This window comes from Chrysemys picta, chromosome 4 (genome assembly GCF_011386835.1).
Source record: "Chrysemys picta bellii isolate R12L10 chromosome 4, ASM1138683v2, whole genome shotgun sequence".
NCBI classification, from domain to species: domain Eukaryota; kingdom Metazoa; phylum Chordata; order Testudines; family Emydidae; genus Chrysemys; species Chrysemys picta.
The window spans coordinates 93884304-93902173 of NC_088794.1; the positions used below are offsets into that span (position 1 = coordinate 93884304).

Below are 17870 nucleotides of genomic sequence, written 5' to 3' on the forward strand. Positions count from 1 at the left end.
AATTAAGCTCTTTGGGAGAGGGACTAGCTTTTTTTTCCTGTGTTTGTACAGCACCTGATCCATGACTGGCACTCTTAGGCATCAGTGCAATACACATAAAATAAATACAGAGTGCAAACTATATTTAAAAAGACTAAATATTTCTCTCTCTGCTTGATTGTGCAATTCCACCTGCCACCACCAAGACAATTAATACTTTATCATTCATCCCATTCTCCTTCCCTCCCTCCCTCCCAATAATAAAAGCTTCCAAAGCCAGTTCCTGGTTGAACTTGATTGGTTTATTTTAGTTTTACACTTCCTCTCTCTGACATACAGTCATTGAACAGTCCTGTACTGTTAGATTTCTACAAAAATATCAATTTTTCAAAAGCTGAAAAGAGGGAAAGATATATTTTTAATATATAAAAGGAAAAAAGCTAAATCTGACATTGCATTATATTCTTAAAAACATTTGTCTATTTACAGACATGTCTAAAAAACCAAACAAAATTTCCAGGACTCTTGGTCTAGTGAGAATGTGCTCCTTGCAGGGGTTTCTATTGTTCTCCTGATTCCAAAACCCACTCACTACAAAAGTAACACATTCTTGCATTATTGTCTCTTAAAAATAGTGTGCATAATTTCCAAAAGGTTTGTTCCAAACCAATTGATTTTAGGGCTGTGGGTGGGGGGGGGGATTTGACATTCAAAATGATAGTGAAATCCAAAGATGACATGTGAGGATTAGGAAAAGCAAAGGCTAATGAGCTTTTCAGAGGGGCTTTGTTGCTAGGCAGAACCTGCCAAACACCTTTCTTGGCTGTGTGCCTATTGGTTCTTTTGACTTTGGGGTCTGTTCTTGGCTGACTTACTGAGAGTTTTCTGGCATCAGGCAGGTCAGCTTTTATCTCAACAATATGCTTTTGTTACAGCAGGCATTCCTGACTGCCCACTGCCAAACAGTAAATATGTAGCTAGGCATTTTCCATCACCTTGCCCCTCAAGGCAGGAAGGGTTATTTTAAAAGAGTGTTTGAGTGACTTTAATGCTATCTGTGTCCTATGAAATGTGAAAGGCATATTTTTCTTAATGTACAGACATGGATTAATGCACACTTAATTTTAACACTTAAGTGAACAGCAGCCATTTTGAATCAAGAAGCGATAGGGGACAGAAAGGAAATTTAGTGGCTTTTTTTTGTGTGCAATGCTGTGCGCAATGCTGACGGCTGTTTCACACAGCAAGGAGTTGAATTTAATAGCAAATCAAACTGTCTTGGGCAGAATGACAAGCAACTTCAGCCAATTTAAAATACCCAGGGCCAAATTCTCAGGTACATCAGTGTAAATCTGGTGTAAGTCAACTGAGTTACTCCAGATTTATACTGGTGTAAATGAGGTTCGGATCTAGCCTCTAATGTCTAAGGAGTAGGTGTAAACATGTATTTATAGGCTAGTTCCCTTTTCTAAGGCATTGAATGATATCTATAAGGCTATGCATGGCTCTCATACTAACCCATACCCTCTTCTTCAACCCTTTAGTGCAGGAAGGAGATTAGCATTTATGACACAAACTGAGGTTAAACTGTAAAATATGCAAAGGCAGTAGAAGTGATACACACCTGTCCAACTGTTTTCAAACATGCCTTGTAGAATCCCAAGGTGAAGACACCTCCATTACACATAGTCTGGAGCAACTTTATGCATACCCAGCTTAAGAACCCTCTCTTTGCTTTGCAGCCCAATAGAAAATTGTAACAAAGAAAAGGAAACAACACAAGATATACATACCCAGTGATACAGCCATTCTAGACACAGGTCCAGAAACTGCAGCTTACTGTATAGGGCATACTTTTGCACTAAATGTAGAGTTTGACACTGCTTCTGAAGAGTGGAAGATCATCACTTACAGCACATGCATGTAAATGTCAGACACACAGGCACAGCCTTGGCGCTGGGAGAGATGAAAGCTCCTGCAATAGTGCATCACTGGGGGGGGGAGGGGGAGAGGGGAGGAGGCCACTGGGGGCATGTGGAATCCCAATTGCTGCTGCTGAGGCATTAAGAGCAGGGATTACATTCCTAAATACAATTATGCAAGAAAGGCAAAATGCGCCGTTTCCCAGATTCTACACAATTTTCACAGCAGTGATTTTCACTTTTGAGGAGCACCTAAGAAGCCCCTGAAGTCCACCATAATTTCTATTATTTACAAACTAGATAGGAAAAAAATCATTTATACACTCATTAACAAATAGTCTCTTCTAGGCTGAAAATTTCATTCTTCAAGGAAACTAAGAAAACAAAACTTGTGTACAAAAATATAAATATCTTTACAGTCTGCAGGCCCTTCACTTCCAACAGCTTAACAGTGAAGAGTAACTACAGTTTATTGAATAAGTGGTGGCAGAAGAGAATAAAAAATACATCTTGTGATTCAAATACTGCCCTATTTCCCTGGTAATGAGCATTTTTTTTTTTTTTGCTATACACATCTTGCGTAAATGCAATGAGAACCTCTGAGTACCTTTCCTGAATTCATTAAGAAATGGATGGTTTGGAAGGACGCGCGCGCGCACACACTTATTTTCATGTCCCAATAATCCTGAACGGGTCACTTCCTGTAAATATATTTGAGATGTATATGTCTTCAAGAACCAGGGAGGAAACAGGGAAGGAAAGAGAGGAGAACGGAGACAAATGACACTCAAACTACCTCAGCAATGCTTCTAAAGAGTTAGCAATCTGGTACCCAGATGGATTTCTCCTGTCTGAATCTGTTCGTTCTAGATGCTGTCTCATTCCCAGCATGTTCAAGGAAGAACATTGCAGGGTTTTATTCTTTTTAAAATTAGCTAACTAAAAAAACAACACTGGGGTGTTGCAATTATCACTATGAAAATTTCCTTCTTCACCTTAAAATGGGAGTTTAGGATTTCATATGGAAATGATGTAGGTAGAAACTAACTAGAGAGACTAGGAGCAGGAAGATAATTCTCACTCACTGAAGAATAGAGATTTTTAACATAGGCATTCTGGGAAATCTATCCCCGATCTCCCTTTCCTCCACCCAGGGCAACCAGTTTGAACAAGCTTGCTCCAATCTCCTTTACACAAGCTTATTACATTTTGTGGGCTGTGCACAAACTGCAGATGTGAACACCCCTGCTTCTGCATAGATAGTTAATTTGGCTGGTAAAACACTAGTACTCCTGATTTCTCCTCATCCAGAAATAACTGCATCTCCGTTAGGTATGAATCTCTCAGTGGCCTGGGTCCATCAGACCTCTAGTTTCATAAACTCTTTGTGAAGGACCCACTGTTGGAAGGATACCATATGCCCAGCATTGGTAATACATCATCATCTTTCTTTCTGGGGGATAAACATCCAGAACACAGTAGTGAGGTAAAATTTATGTTAGCACAATTAAAGTTTCATAGCGTTGATTTCTCAGCTTGGGGCCTGCCCTCAGTCAGAAGAGTGCACTGATACCATATTTTCTTTACAGGGATACAGGAACAAATGTCTGGAGACAAGGGAAGATGTTAAAACTCAAGATACCAATTCCTTTCATAGTCCAAATTGCTCCAGATTTTCCTTTCAGTCTCTGAAAAATCCAAGCATTTATTTGCCTGCAGAATTTGAAGGCAAGGTCCCAATACTGTTCAATTTTGCAACCACAGATGCTAATGTGGGCATTATTTTGCTGTCCTGTCCTTCCAGCTCAGTTGAAGGTAATTTAGTTTTTAAACCAACGGGTGCCAGTTTTGCAACTACAGGTGCCAATACTGGCATCACCTTGGTACTCTGCCCTTCTGAGTCTAATGGAAGATTTGCAATTTTTAACCCAAGTGGTGCCAGTTTGGGCATAGGCCTCCACAGTGTGTCAGTGTTACCAGCTTCAAGATTAGTTTTCATCTGCAGGATTGGAGGAGACACATTGGTCTCTACCAGGGAATCTACGGTTTTACCACCTCCACCATCAGTTACTGAGAGGTTGGCAATTGGGTCCTTCATTTCAGAGCCTATCACTATCTTCAAAATATCTGCTTGAGATGAAGGCTCTGCAGAGTTCCTCTCACCATCAGTAAGGTCATCATCTTCCAGGTGAAGCAGGAGGGGGCTTATGGAGCCACTACTCTCTCGAACTTCAGAAAGGCCCTTGAAACTGCTACCCAAGTGACCAAACTGGAAGGAGGCTCCATCTGCAGTGGTCAGGTCACTGGCAGTTCCCCTCCGCGTTTCGGAGTCTTGTGGAGAAAAGTCTGAGCTCAGGGTACCAGGCAGCTCTGACATGCCAGAAGTGTCATCATTCAGCTGCTGATTGAGAAAGGCAATTTCATTGAGAAGTGAAGTGAGGGTTTCATCAGTGTCATCACTCTCCTCAATGCTGCCCAGTAACTCACTTGGGTCTAGTTCTGCTTCCTCCATTGCAGAGGCTACCTTCCTCAGTTCCATTTCTATCCTGGAGTCTTTGAGATCTTTAACCTGCAGCTTGCGGAATGGAGAATCCTTTGGTTTCAACCTTTCCCCTCCCTGATCAGTCTCTTTCCTCCTCCCCTGGCTTCCAAGAAACTCTCCAATGCAAGACTTTTTAGCAAAGGACTCTGAGGAGTCCTTCACACTGGGTACATTTCGAATCTGTGGAAAGCTGTTGTCTTTATTTTCAAGGAAAATTTGTGTGGGCCCCGTGGCATTTCTCCCATCTCCACAGCTGTCTCCAGGAGATGCCTTGTTTTTTTCTTCTGAAAGGATGTCCTCATTCCGCCTACTTTCATGAGGTCCTGCTTTCAGGGACGGCTCAGATGTCTGGGCACCAGCACCTGGGGTTACATGAGAATTCTTGTTTCTATTCAGGTTTAAATTCACACCCCCTTCAGCAGCCAGTGATGTCACATTAACAATCTTTGGCATCATGAATGAATCTTCACTCTCTGCAAAACCAAACAAAGCAAAACCCATCAGGATCACTGGTGACTGAAGCTGAAGACAATCTGCCCCCTCCCACATCATCTTTCCCCCCCCCAAACCACCCCTACAAAGAGTGTAAAGCATCTGCCCAAATACAGTCTTGAGCTGTTTGTACCTCCCCCCCCAACCTTAACATTCAATCCACTCTGAAGAGTGAGTCGTATAAACAACATGAAATCTCATGATGTCTATTGTCTGCAGAATTTTTGTTTTTGTTTTTTAGTTGTGCACGTTTGATAGGTTTCCTCCCCCTAAGGCCAGCCCTTGCAAACTCATCTTAGGATCTTTTCCCATCTGTCAGTTGGCTACCAGTAGTAAGAGTTCTGTAGACAAAATTCAGCCCTCAGGTACACCTGTATCTTCAGGCTATGTCCCTCAATGCCATGTGTGCAATTCCTCCTACTTTCAGTGGATTGTCACAAGCGAAACTGATTGGAATTTAGCAAACAATTCTTCTGGTGATACACAAGATAGAAATCCTCACACACTGTCTCTTAGCTGTGCTTGCTCTCCAGAAACAGAAGTAAAAGCAATGTTTATTCATTTGCCCTGAAGTCAGTAGATATAACTACTACAGAGCAGGCCTGTGCAGAAGTACCACTTCCACATTACTTTTCAGAATAATTATTAGTTCATTCTAATTATTAGTGGAATTACTGCCATCATTCACTAAGCTAAGTTTACCAGCCTCTCCTTTTCCAGAGCTTCTTCAGAGAAGAGGAATTTTCTAAAGTGGGTTGGTGAAAGCCATGTAATGGTCACTGCCATCAAGAAATACCACTGTATTTGCACAATAATTTACTGTACACTGGAAAATTATGTTTCCTGCATGTTTTGTCTCTCAGCAAGATACTGCATATTTCAGGGACCCTATATACTCACTTACTGGTAGCATCTGCTTTGGATTCCAAAACAGTTTCCAAACATGGTAGTCAAATTTTCCCCAGCCCTATATCTGAAACTGACCTTTTCCTTTCCTCCTTAGCTCCATATGCCCTATTACCTGGGTATCTCCAGTACGATGGTGAGTGGCCTCCTCTTGGAGTTCTATGCACTGGATGACAGGAAGCTCTACTAATATAAACATCTACTATCTTCTGCCTAAACCCCATGCACAATACTTCTGTCAAATGTTTCAGCTTTAATAGTGTCAGACATGAGAGTTCCAAGATGGCTCAAACCTTAAGTGCTGCTGAATTGGAGGTCAAATAAATGCCCCCTCCATCTCTGCACATAATTTTACCGAGAGCTACAAAACTGTGAAGGTGAGATGCAGTGTTATTTACTATCCTGAAGAAAAGCTGAACCTAAATATTTGCAAAGAGAGCTTTTCATACTCCCAAACATAAGGAATTGTGAATGACGAACTTACCTAAAGGAGGTTCTGCAGCTGTTCCTACAGCGGGGGGCACTGGGTTACTGGCAATGGTTGACAACGTAATGGGAATGGCTGAGTTAGTGAGGATGCCTTTCACTTGGACAGGAACGGTTGAGCCTGGTAGCTGAATCATCACAGATGCAATACCTTATTTGGGAAGAAAAGCAATTCTTTTTTAGATACTGGCTCAAAAATAGAAAATACAGCACTTAGCTCCATGCTGTATCTGATACTATACTACCATCTGAAAGCGGTCTAAGAAATGGTTATCTGATTGTTCTATTTCTAATACAGATCAGCCCGATACTCTCCCTTCTACACAACATTTCAGATATTTTCCCTCTCTCTTTCATTTGGAAATACTAACATTCAACAATAGATACTATTTACCTGATGATAAAACCATAAATAGCTCAATTGACTTGGTTAACATTTTGATTGCATAATCAAGTATCTTTGTTTTATATAACAGGTATATTTCAGTAAGAATCCACCACACTCAGTGAAGTTGTGAGAATACAGAAAGAATTATATAAAGGACACTATTGGTGAGGCACATGCCTTCTTACTGGGAAAAAATATTATTTTATAAACTGAAGTGCATAAATGAACAGAGATACAGATTCAATACCAATTCTTATCTTCCAATAAACCTGCTATCATGTGACCTTACCTGGCTGTGTTGTCACTGTGTTGCTGGCAACTTGAGGCTTTAGCTCAGCTTGCAGGAGTGTGGAAGGAACAGCGGCTACCTGTCCTGGCATCAGGGGGCTCTTCAGTGTAAGCACCTGCCCTTGTGGAGTCATCACTAGGCTGGCAGTAGTTAACGTAATAGGAGAGGATGTGGTCTCGACTGTATAAAAACACAAATATAAACCATACACTGTAAGTGATATTTCTGACACTGCATGCCAAAAGGCCTATAACCAATATAAACTTACTAGCTGACAGAAGTTCTTTTTTGGGTGAATATCAATGTTGCTGTCCTCAGCCCACTTTGTTCAATTTGGACAATTTTCTTGACTACAATTGGCTAGTAACTGGCAAACTCAGATTACCTTAATTTCCACATGTGCAGACCTCAGACCCCACATAGCCAATCACAGAAGAAGTTAATGTGTTTTTTGTAAACAGCCAGACTTTCTCTGACTGTACCTTAGAATGTACAATATACATAACATCTGCAAACATCCTTGTTTTAATACTTCACCTTTACTTTGTACTAAATTAATAAATTTATAGCAAGATGGCTACACAAAGCAGGCTGCTATTTTCCCCCCAAGATATCCAATTATATATTTTTTCCCTTTGCAATTAGATCAAACATATATCTTTCCTAGCCTACCGGCGGCCTGGCCTCCTTTCCTGGCGAGTATTAATGGCTTCCCCCGCCTATTTGTCACAATCATTTGTCCCAACTCTTTGGAGGAAGTGGAGGATTCTTCTTGCTGTCTGCTGGGCTTGGTGGACACAACAAGCTCCTCTGGCTCAACTTGTTTCCTCTTCTTTTGTGCTTCTACTGCTTTCTGTTTGGCATAAATGTATTCTAGCTTCTTCAGGACCACCTCTTCTGTCTTACCTACAGAAAGATTAGCAGAGACAGAGTGTCAATGTGTCCTCAGATTCTATTTGCTTCCAGGACTAAGAGTTGGACTGGAACCATGCAGATCCAGCAGGTTAACCCCAATTAAATTTTTTTTTTGGTGGGGAGGGGCAGTAAACCCCCTTCAATTTCCAAAGAACAGTCTAGCGCACACCACAGAAACAAGAAAATGTATCAACATTTACCCAAAATTTCCTTTCTTCAAGGAGAAACGTTAGATCTTACAATAGGGTCTTCAGCCTGTCTGCATCTTTGATAGGCAGAACTCAGACCTAACAACAAGTGGCTCAGGGATATATGTCCCTCCCTGACGGACAGGTTGCCAGTTGAGAACTTTCACAGCTACAATGAAAACTGTGTTGTCCTTAACTATGAAAACACTGACAGCTGGGCACGAAAACCTTATTTACTTATCTATGAATGGGAATCCCTTATCTTACCCAAAGTTGTTCAGATCTGTAGATCTTACTATTCAAAGAAAGGAAATTTTAGAGGAAGCTCTCATACATTTTAATATTACTCAGAACAGTAAGATCCACAGACTGTACAAAGGGATTTTATCAATAGTGTGTAGGTACGGCAAGAATTTACCTAGGAATTTAGCTTAATATATGATCAAAACTGACATAACTATACCCAGAAAGACAAAGTGGTGAGGTAATATCTTTTATTGGACAACTTCTGTTTGTGAGAAACACAAACTTTTGAGCCACACAGAGCAGACCGACACGGCTACAACTACACTACATATAACTGTACACAGGCTGTTTCCCAAATGACAAGAGGTACTATATAATCAATACCATCCTTCCAACTACAGCAGCAGGGGAGGCTTACCTACCAGCTCTGAAGCATATTATAAAGGACCAGGAGGCTGTCTTGCAGATTTCTTCTTAAGAACAGTACGTCTCCATCTAGAGGCATGTACTGCATTTATGAAGTGTGACCAGAGTTCACTAAAAGACAAATTCTTCGCCTCATATGGCTCAAGTATATGCCACCTGATCCACCTAGACATGTAAGATTCTGAAAAACAAACACTCCCTCCCTCCCTGCTTACACCCAACAGATAGACCGCAAATACTGAGCTTGATTGCTTTAATGTTTTAGATTTGTCTAGATACTTTTTTTGTGCTAGGTTGACATCCCAGGTGCCACAGCTTTTCCACGAGGCACAATGGTTTGGGACAGAAAGACTTTAGTCCTATCACCCATAACTTATGAAATATAAAGTTGACTTTACATGCCTAGATGAATATCAGGATCATCCTGAGAACCAATTTGTCAGCATAGAATATGCAATGTTTGTATTCTCAGGACAGTGCTAATTCCATATCCCATCTGGCTGATGCAGCTGTTACCATAAAAGCCAGTAGACAGAGCAATAGTATAGGGACAGATCCTTTGGAAGGTTGCAAGGATGTCATGAAAGGAATTAGCACCAGACTGATGTCCAAAGTTGAAGCCCTGTGTTGCTGTTGAGGATATAGGAGAAAGGCTCTTTGGACAAAACTATTTCTGGAGGAAGTGAAATATTCTTCTCTCTGGATATTCCCAGTGCACTGGATACTAAGATCCTAAAGCTCTGCAGCAGGAAGGTATGTCCACACTTCCTTTACCTGTGGAGGTGAAACAAAAGTAGCGGGTCTCTTCAGCAGCAGGGTTGTTTCCCTAAGCCAGTGATTGACAGGTCTGAATTCTGTCCTCAAAAGCTGCAGATGAGCTGAAGATACACTTTAGAATCTTTGGCCCTTACTGCTTGAAGAAATAAATACTTCCTTTTCTGTGTTTATGGCACTGTACCTTATATTATCACAAATGCACCCCAATCCCAAAATCAGTCTTCTTTCTTAGAATCTATGGGCCAGATTCTCAAAGGTATTTTATGGGAGTTAGGCACCTATGTACCTTTGAGGAACTGACCCTAAATCTCATATCTGCACGTTCTACCACGTCTGCATATATCCACTAATGGCCACCCCACTCCCTCAAGTCCTTTCTTTCACTATTCCAACCACTATGTCCCCGTAAACTACCTCACCTGAAAGTGTGGATACTTTACGGATCAGAATGTCTTGTTTGCGAGTCAGTAAGTTCTTCTGCCCAATCAGTTTATCTGCCTGATCAGTCAACCCCTGGATCTCTTCGTAGGCCTAAAGCATGTCAGAATACCAGTTTAGAGACCAAGCTAATGCATACAAAACAGAAATAAGTAGTTCTCCTTTCCCAGTCAAAAAGGCATTTTGAAAGTCTCCCTACAGACATTTTCCATCATTATTTTAAGAAATCGGGAGACAGAAGAAAGTTCAGTCACCATGTTGTAATGTTTCTCTGAATGCAATTGAAATAGGATGAATGTTGGTTTCTTCCAATTCATGTTTATGCACATCTAGTGTCACATCTAGTCTAACCTGTATAACAAAAGCTACCAAACTGCCCCAAAATAATTCCTAGATCATGTATTTCAAAAAAACACCCACTCTTGATGTAAAAATTGTCAATGATGGAGAATCCATCACGATCCTTGGTAAATTGTTCCAGTGACTAATTACTCTCGATGTTAAAAATTTATACTGTATTTCCAGTCTGAATTCATCTTGCTTCACCTTCCAGTCATTGGATCATGATATACTTTTCTCTGCTAGACTGAAGAGCCCAATATTAAATATTTGTACCATGCACGTACTTTACACTGTAATCAAGTCACCCCTTAACCTTCTCTTTGTTAAATTAAATAGATTGAGCTTTCGTCAGTCTATCATTATAAAGCACATTTTCTAATCCTTTAATCGTTTGCATGGCTCCTCTCTGAACCCTGTCCAATTTATCAACATCCTTCTTGAACTGTGGACACCAGAACTGGACACACTATTCAAGCAGCACTTTCACTGGTGCCAAATACAGAGGTAAAATAACCTTGCTAGCCTATTTCAGATTTCCCAGGATTGTATTAGCTCTTTGGCCACAGTATCACACTGGGAGCTAATGTTCAGCAGATTATCTACCGTGACTTCCAAATCTTTTCCAGTCACTGCTTCCCAGGATAGAGTTCCCCATCCTGTAAGTATGGCCTACATTCTTTGTTACTAGATGTAAACATTTACATTTAGCACTATCATACTGCATATTATTTGCTTGTGCCCAGTTTGCCAAGCGATCCAGATCACTCTGTAGCAGTGAAATGTCCTTTTCATTATTTACCACTCCCCAATGTTTGTCTTACCTGCAATCCTCATCAGTGATGATTTTATGTTTTCCTCCAGATCATTAATAAAAATGTTAAACAACACAGGGCTAAGAACCCATCCCTGCAGGACCCCCCTAGAAACACGGCCATTTGATGATGAGTCCCTACTTACGATTACATTTTGATTCGTAGCCGTTAGCCAGCTTTTAATTCACTTAATGTACGCCATATTCATTTTACATTTCTCATTTTTTTAATCAAAATGTCCTGTAGTACCAAATCAAACGCCTTTGCAGAAGTGTACATATATTACAACACTCTTATCTTTATCAACCAAAACATCAAAAAAAGATATCAAGTTAGTTTGACAGGATCTATTTTCCATAAATCTATGTCTAGCAGGTAATTGACACAGCCCTAGGAATGCAATGTATGATTAGATGAGCATAATTATTTATGGCTCTTCATTATGTGCTGTTTGTTTCCTTTCATTTACAATTTTGTACCTAAATGCTATGCTGAAATAAAATATTTCACGAAGGGCTCTCTCTTCTTACATTAAAGAGATTTGTCTTCATTATTTATCAAAACTGTCTGGTTGTACAATTTAAAATTGCCAAGGCACATTGGCAGTTACTTTCCAGAGTTAAATTCACAACCCTAAAAATTTGCTCTTGAATTAACCCACTTCTCCCCATTGTGAAATAATTGCACTCAGGTGAACAGAATTTCTACACTCACCACTAAAATATTTTTCATATCACTACACTGTTTCTCAAAGACCTGATGTCAGTTTTGCCCCACATTAAAGGGATTTTTCTCCAGATGAGCTTGGGCTGTAAAATGCCTACCTGTTTGAGGATGTAGCACTTGGAGACCTTGGGAAGGCTATGTAGTCCCAGAGCTCTTTTCAGCTTTTCAAAAAGATCCCTCATTTCATTGCGACGTCGGCGTTCATTTGCCGTGTGTGTTTGGCGGTAATGAGCAAAGGCCTCTGCCTCATTCTTCTGTTTTCTGTTCCAGAATTGGGGTTTCTGTTGGAAAAGAAACCATGTGACTATTTCAAATCAAAAACTAACTCAAGGGGAAAAAATGCAAGCCTGATTTACAGAGTCATTAAGACACATTTCTATGTAAGTCACATCACTACTGAATAAAACTCTGCTGTTAGCTACAAGATCTTCATGAAATCTGAAGATTCGTGAAAGCATAAAACACTACAGGATGTGTGGAATATAATGAAAGGGGGCCAGAATATCAGAGTCACCAATGAAGATGAAGGTCCAGCAACCTTTCCACTCAGAGGCATTCAGAAGATAACAGCTTTTCATGTATGGATACATTATATATCTTCACATAAGACAGACACTGTGCAATACAAGGCTTGACTTTAATATTATATATTATATAACACACCTGTAACCTCATCTCTCCAAAACCTAACCTTTGTCTAACCTCGCAAAAAAACAGTAAACCTTGTAAACCATCAAATCAAACAAAACATATTAATTTTCCTTGCAGTTAAGCCAATTTCATTCATATTTAGGTGAGTGAATATGGAGGGAAGGGGACAAGAAGGCACTTTAGATAAGATTGTGGGGGGGAGTTAATAAGCAAATTAAATTTAAGATACTAATCACTTCATTCTATGATTACAACTAAATTAAAAATGCATCACAAAGCAGTCTCTGATTAAATCAGCTGCCACAAAGGCAGATATCCATCATGCTCAGGCATGAATTACTCCTCTCTCCACTCTAGGTTGGTAGGTCTGTTATTTTGTTACTCTGACAGGTGCAGTATATATTCTATTATTTTAACCTGTGAAGCAGTACTGTACTCCTTACAGGCCTCTTCAAACAATAGGAAGTTAGTCCAAATTTTTGAGGTGATTTTGAGTCTATGAAAAGACTCTTTTTGAGTTCAATGGTCTTTAGATCAAAAGAGCTTTATCAGATCACTTTAATTTTGCCAAAGTGTAGGCCATTTAAACTAAGCTATCACTTTCAGCAATCCAGTTTCCTTTTGACAAGCAGCAGTCGTGTTTATAAGCCCTATACTCCAATCCCAGACACAAAAAACATAATTCTCAATTTGATACATGATATGCATTTTCACTGCAAATTACACGTGCCAGAAACAGAAAATCTAAGACATCTTAAGAGTTAATAAGATGCAATGGCAATGAAGGCAGTTATTTCTTACTGTTCAAATTTAAGCCCTGATCCAAAGGCCATTGAAGTAAATGGCAGTCTCTGTTAAAATTAATGAGCTTTGGAATTAGGCCCCTACCCAGTTTGATACAAGGAGGAAAAAGAAGAGTAAATATATACCTTAGTAGACTTGTCTGCCACCTTCTCATCCGAAGGATTATGAATACGGTGCCTGGAAGAGATGCATGAAGTTTTTCCCAACATTATTCATTTCATGTACTCTATTCTCATTAACTACATTCCCAACAGCCTTAGAATTCTCCATGCTTATCCCTTGAAATGAATTTTCCTTGCAACTCGATGGAGGTGGTATACTGCTGCCAGCGCTGCTCCAAGAGTGGCCTCCATTTTGGACACCACAGACTTTAGACAAATCTGTTTCAAAACTGTAAAATGACCTTGTAGGGCAAAATGGCAAGGGTATACTTCTAAAATCTACCAATGTCTGCCAGTAGCAATCTCAGTAATGCATAGGCTACAGGTGGACTATAGGGCAAAAACAGTATTTCTGGCTTATTATTACTATCTTATGACATAAAAATATAGACCCCAAATATCTACTCTTAAGATTTTTTTGAACATTAGAAATATTCACATTTAGTAATACCATATCTTCACTTCCCCGTTTTTACTGAAAGATTTTGGCAATGTTTAGAGAGAATGGTCACATCATTGTCTGAGGCTGAAACATAAGCCGTACCTCTCAAAGGAGGAAAGGAAATGTTTTGAGATGTGCGATACCACCATCCAGGTTCTTCAAAGATCTTGCCAAAATCCTTCAGCAAACAGAGGAAATTCAGGATCTGATATTCCTAATGTAGCAAACCAGAAGAAATAAAGGAAAACATCTGAGGCCACCTTTATACACCGTCAAAGAGCTTTTTTTGGTCTGTGCTTTGCATTTAAAAGTAACAGCAGCAACAAAGAATGAACAAACCAAGGTGGTTTTTAAAAGTAGATAAAACTTAGTTTGTTCACTAAGGTTTTGGTCTCTCAATGAAGTCAACGATGCCCTGCTCTGTTCTTTCTGTAGGAATGGAGCCTAAGACAACAAAATGTCACAGCCTGAAACTAACTGGCAATCCCTCAGCTACAGCAGTATATCTACTAGTGAGGGCAGAGGATCAGCAGAAAAGGGGCTGCAAAAAACAAACTAACCACCTCAGACATTTCTGCTTATTTTCAGTAACTAATTAGACAGATCGTTGGCCCTGTTAAGATAAAGTGCTCATAAGACTGGAATGGACCCCGAGTCAGTCAATGCGGCGTCCCACTGCACTGGGAAATCTGACTATAGGATTGGGGCCTTACTTTGTCTTACAATTTCTTAAAACCTCTCGTTTAACCAGTTCATTTTCATGCCAATTCACTAGTAAAACAGAACTTTAGATCTCTTGGTTGGTACAAAAGATGCTTACTTCTGTTTGGAAGATCCGATACTGGAAGCTGTGGCCTTCAGACGGGCAATGTTAATCTTCTCTGAAAGCTCCTCCACGGTCTCAATGTCCACAGGCTCATCATTCTCACTGTACTCACCGTCATTCTGAAATAGTTCATTTTTTAAAAAGCAAGCATGAATTCTGCACCATAGCTCAGGCCAAACATTTTGTTTCACTCCAAACTCAAGATTGGTTTCCTAATGTTATATTGCAATCTAAATTTTGAAGATTGTTGGGAATACCAAAGATTACTGTAACTGGCAGAGATTAGAGAGACTGTGTTTGTCTGTTTACTTTATGAATTTAACAGCACTTAATACATGGTCAGTTTTATTCCTTGATAATCCACTGCTCTTCTCTCTCATGCCACTAGCATGTTATCACCAATCTCATACACTGCTGCAGAAGCAGCTTGTGCCCGTGGTCTTCTCCATGCCAGGCAAGAGGATGTTTAACCAGTGACAGATGCAGTAAAAATGAAACCAAACACACCTCTACCCAGATATAACGCGACCCGATATAACACGAATTTGGATATAACACGGTAAACCAGTGCTCCGTGGAGGCGGGGCTGCGCACTCCGGCGGATCAAAGCAAGTTCAATATAATGCGGTAAGATTTTTTGGCCCCCGAGGACAGCATTATATCGAGGTAGAGGTGTAGTTAGCAGGCAGGCTCATTAAGAAAATAAGGAGGGTAGGAACATGGGTGGACTCCAACTATGTCTGGTACACACCGGAAGACCCCCCAAAATAAATATCAACACCGAGAAGAAAAAGACACAATTTTTTTAAACAACATACTATTTAAAAGGTGCTTTGTCAGAAAACTTGAATTTTTTTAAATTTGTCTATTTAAAAAATGCAAATTGCCAGTGTCCCTTTAAAATGTGCTAGGATGAAAATTAAAGGACACATTAGTCTGCTGGTGCTGTCAGGCACAGAGAAGCTCACTACTGAAGGATTGTGGAAGTAAATGCATAGCAGGGTCACCCTTCACCCTCCAAGAAGAGACTGTGTTCATGTTATAAGTAAAAGTTCTCAAAGTGTCTAAGTTGCTTAAGTCCCGTTGAAAAATCAATTAGGTTCACTTTAAAATGTTTTCCTACAGCTGTTTTTAATAATGAAAATTCCCATGGACGATGGGATTTTAAAAAATACTCCCAATAATATGGTCATCTCCAAATTTCCTCAGTGACCTTAAAAAAAACCCCAAGAACACCAGCTGCAGAGATGAAAGTCTTTGGCCCAATAGTTAAAGGGCTGGAATAGTGAAATTTGATGTGGCAGCCATGTAATTAGTGTCATATAAAAAAACAAACAAACAATTTGCAAAAAAAAAAAAAAAAAAAGTCTTTATTTTTTGTATTTATGATCAATAGTTTACTTATACACTACAACACTCTTTCTCTTAATGGGATAAACTATAATCATGCCTCCATTCTAAACTTTATTTCACTCAAATACACCGAACCACCCCTAGATCACTCTCTCTTCCTGCTCTTCTCTTCTGTCTCTTTCCTTCTGTCTGTCCTTTCCTTCTTTATTCTGAGCTGCTTCCTCTCTTCTGTGAATTGTATACTTACCTGAAACCAACGCAGACATTTAATCACAAAAAATAGCAGCCCACAGATGGACTAAAAGAGGTAATGTGCACTTATTACAACAGAAAAGTGAGACCTGTAATAACTAGTTCTCACGTTTTATGTCACCATCTTGCTACTTATTATTCACGTCTTATTACTCAGAATATGCAGAGCTATACATGTGCTTTAAGAAATTCTTGCTACTGATAGGTAGGAAAGAAAATTAAAATGTTGTACTAAATCTCAAGATATTGGCAATTGGCCATGGATGAAGCTAAGCTACGCATTTAATCAGCAAACTTGAGATGCAGCAGCACAAAGCAACCAGACCATCATTTATTAATTACACTACCTCTTGATGCTTGCAATGCAATACTTCCAATTGTCAATCATATAATTTCTTCAGTGAAACCTCAGATTATGGGGATTTAAAAAGTGGTTCAATTTATAAAAGGAAAAAAATGAAAGAATTTCTTAGCTGATAATTTCCCTTCTACTAGCAGCATCTCCCACAGTTCTGTGATGCACGGACTTTGCCTCCTTTCTGGAGACATCGGAGGCTGGTCAGCACTATTTCTAGGCTATGGTACTTGGACATGCCCCCTCACGCAGTCCCATCACAAAAGTTGTCCCAAAGCTGAATAAAAAACTCCCAACGGGACATTATTGTACCAAGGAGGATCGAACTGTAGGAGACATTGAGGGTAGAAAGGAAGTTAACATTTTTTCCCCCCTTCTGCAGCTCAGCTTGTCCCACATGGGAAGCACCAAGCAGTCAAACTATGGAATAGGGAGGAAAGAAGGGGAAAAAACAACAACCACCAGAAGAAACAGAACCCCCATATCTCCCCTCCAGTACAAAATGTGTCTGAACAAAATATGCAACACCCTCCTACCAATGGATGCCCTCCACAGAAGACCGAAAACCTACTTTGTAGAGTTTGATAAATATATTCTATGAAGACTAAGATGGTGTTCTGCACATTTTCTCAGTTGCTTTCTACTCACAATGCCATTAGGAACCTTGTAGAGGGAGCCTGGATTCCCTCTGGGATTATGCCCTCAATGCCTAGTATACCAACCAGCACACTATTTTAATGTCTTACCTGCAGCAATTTTGGGGTCCTAAACATGTAATGAACATAACAAGATTGTGACGGGGTGTCCACCTCATAACAGGCTTAAGTAGGTTAAAAAGGGCCAATTAACCCCATGAAAGGCTGCACCTGGAGAACAGTCAGGGCTGATAAGGCCTAATGGATGAAGCAGCCCTGCTGGGCAGGGGCAAGCTGACTTAGTACCAGGAAGCAGAGAGCAACAAGGGCTGCAGGAAGGAACTCTGCAGTCATTCCCTAGAGAGGAGGGGAGTTGGCAAGAGACAAGGAGGAGTTCTAGGGCAGAGTAAACCCTGGGATACTGCCTGGGAATACAGACTCTGGCAAGAACCAGAGTGAGGATGAAGGAGCTGCAGGGAACAGAGGAAGTTTCACTGGTAACCCAGAGGGAGGCCAG

The 17870-nt window shown here is 40.2% G+C and overlaps 1 protein-coding gene across 12 annotated transcripts in view; it reads right to left on the reverse strand.

Annotated features, from left to right (window-relative positions):
- Positions 1–259: 259 nt before the first annotated feature.
- Positions 260–17870, reverse strand: part of MGA (MAX dimerization protein MGA) — an 86630-nt gene continuing 69019 nt past the window's right edge. For 9 of the 12 annotated variants that reach the window (XM_008169914.4, XM_024106645.3, XM_065593074.1 and 6 more), the window contains 8 exons: positions 14753–14877; positions 13455–13506; positions 11973–12155; positions 9976–10087; positions 7677–7910; positions 7005–7184; positions 6326–6478; positions 260–4916 (listed from right to left, as the gene is read on the reverse strand). In XM_008169914.4, coding sequence (XP_008168136.2) covers positions 3607–4916; positions 6326–6478; positions 7005–7184; positions 7677–7910; positions 9976–10087; positions 11973–12155; positions 13455–13506; positions 14753–14877 — 2349 coding nt within the window. In that variant the 3' untranslated portion in view covers positions 260–3606. Of the gene's footprint in view, positions 4917–6325; positions 6479–7004; positions 7185–7676; positions 7911–9975; positions 10088–11972; positions 12156–13454; positions 13507–14752; positions 14878–16100; positions 16359–17870 lie in introns of those variants that run through there. The other 3 variants (XM_065593076.1, XM_065593075.1, XR_010600637.1) reach the window with 2 other exon arrangements.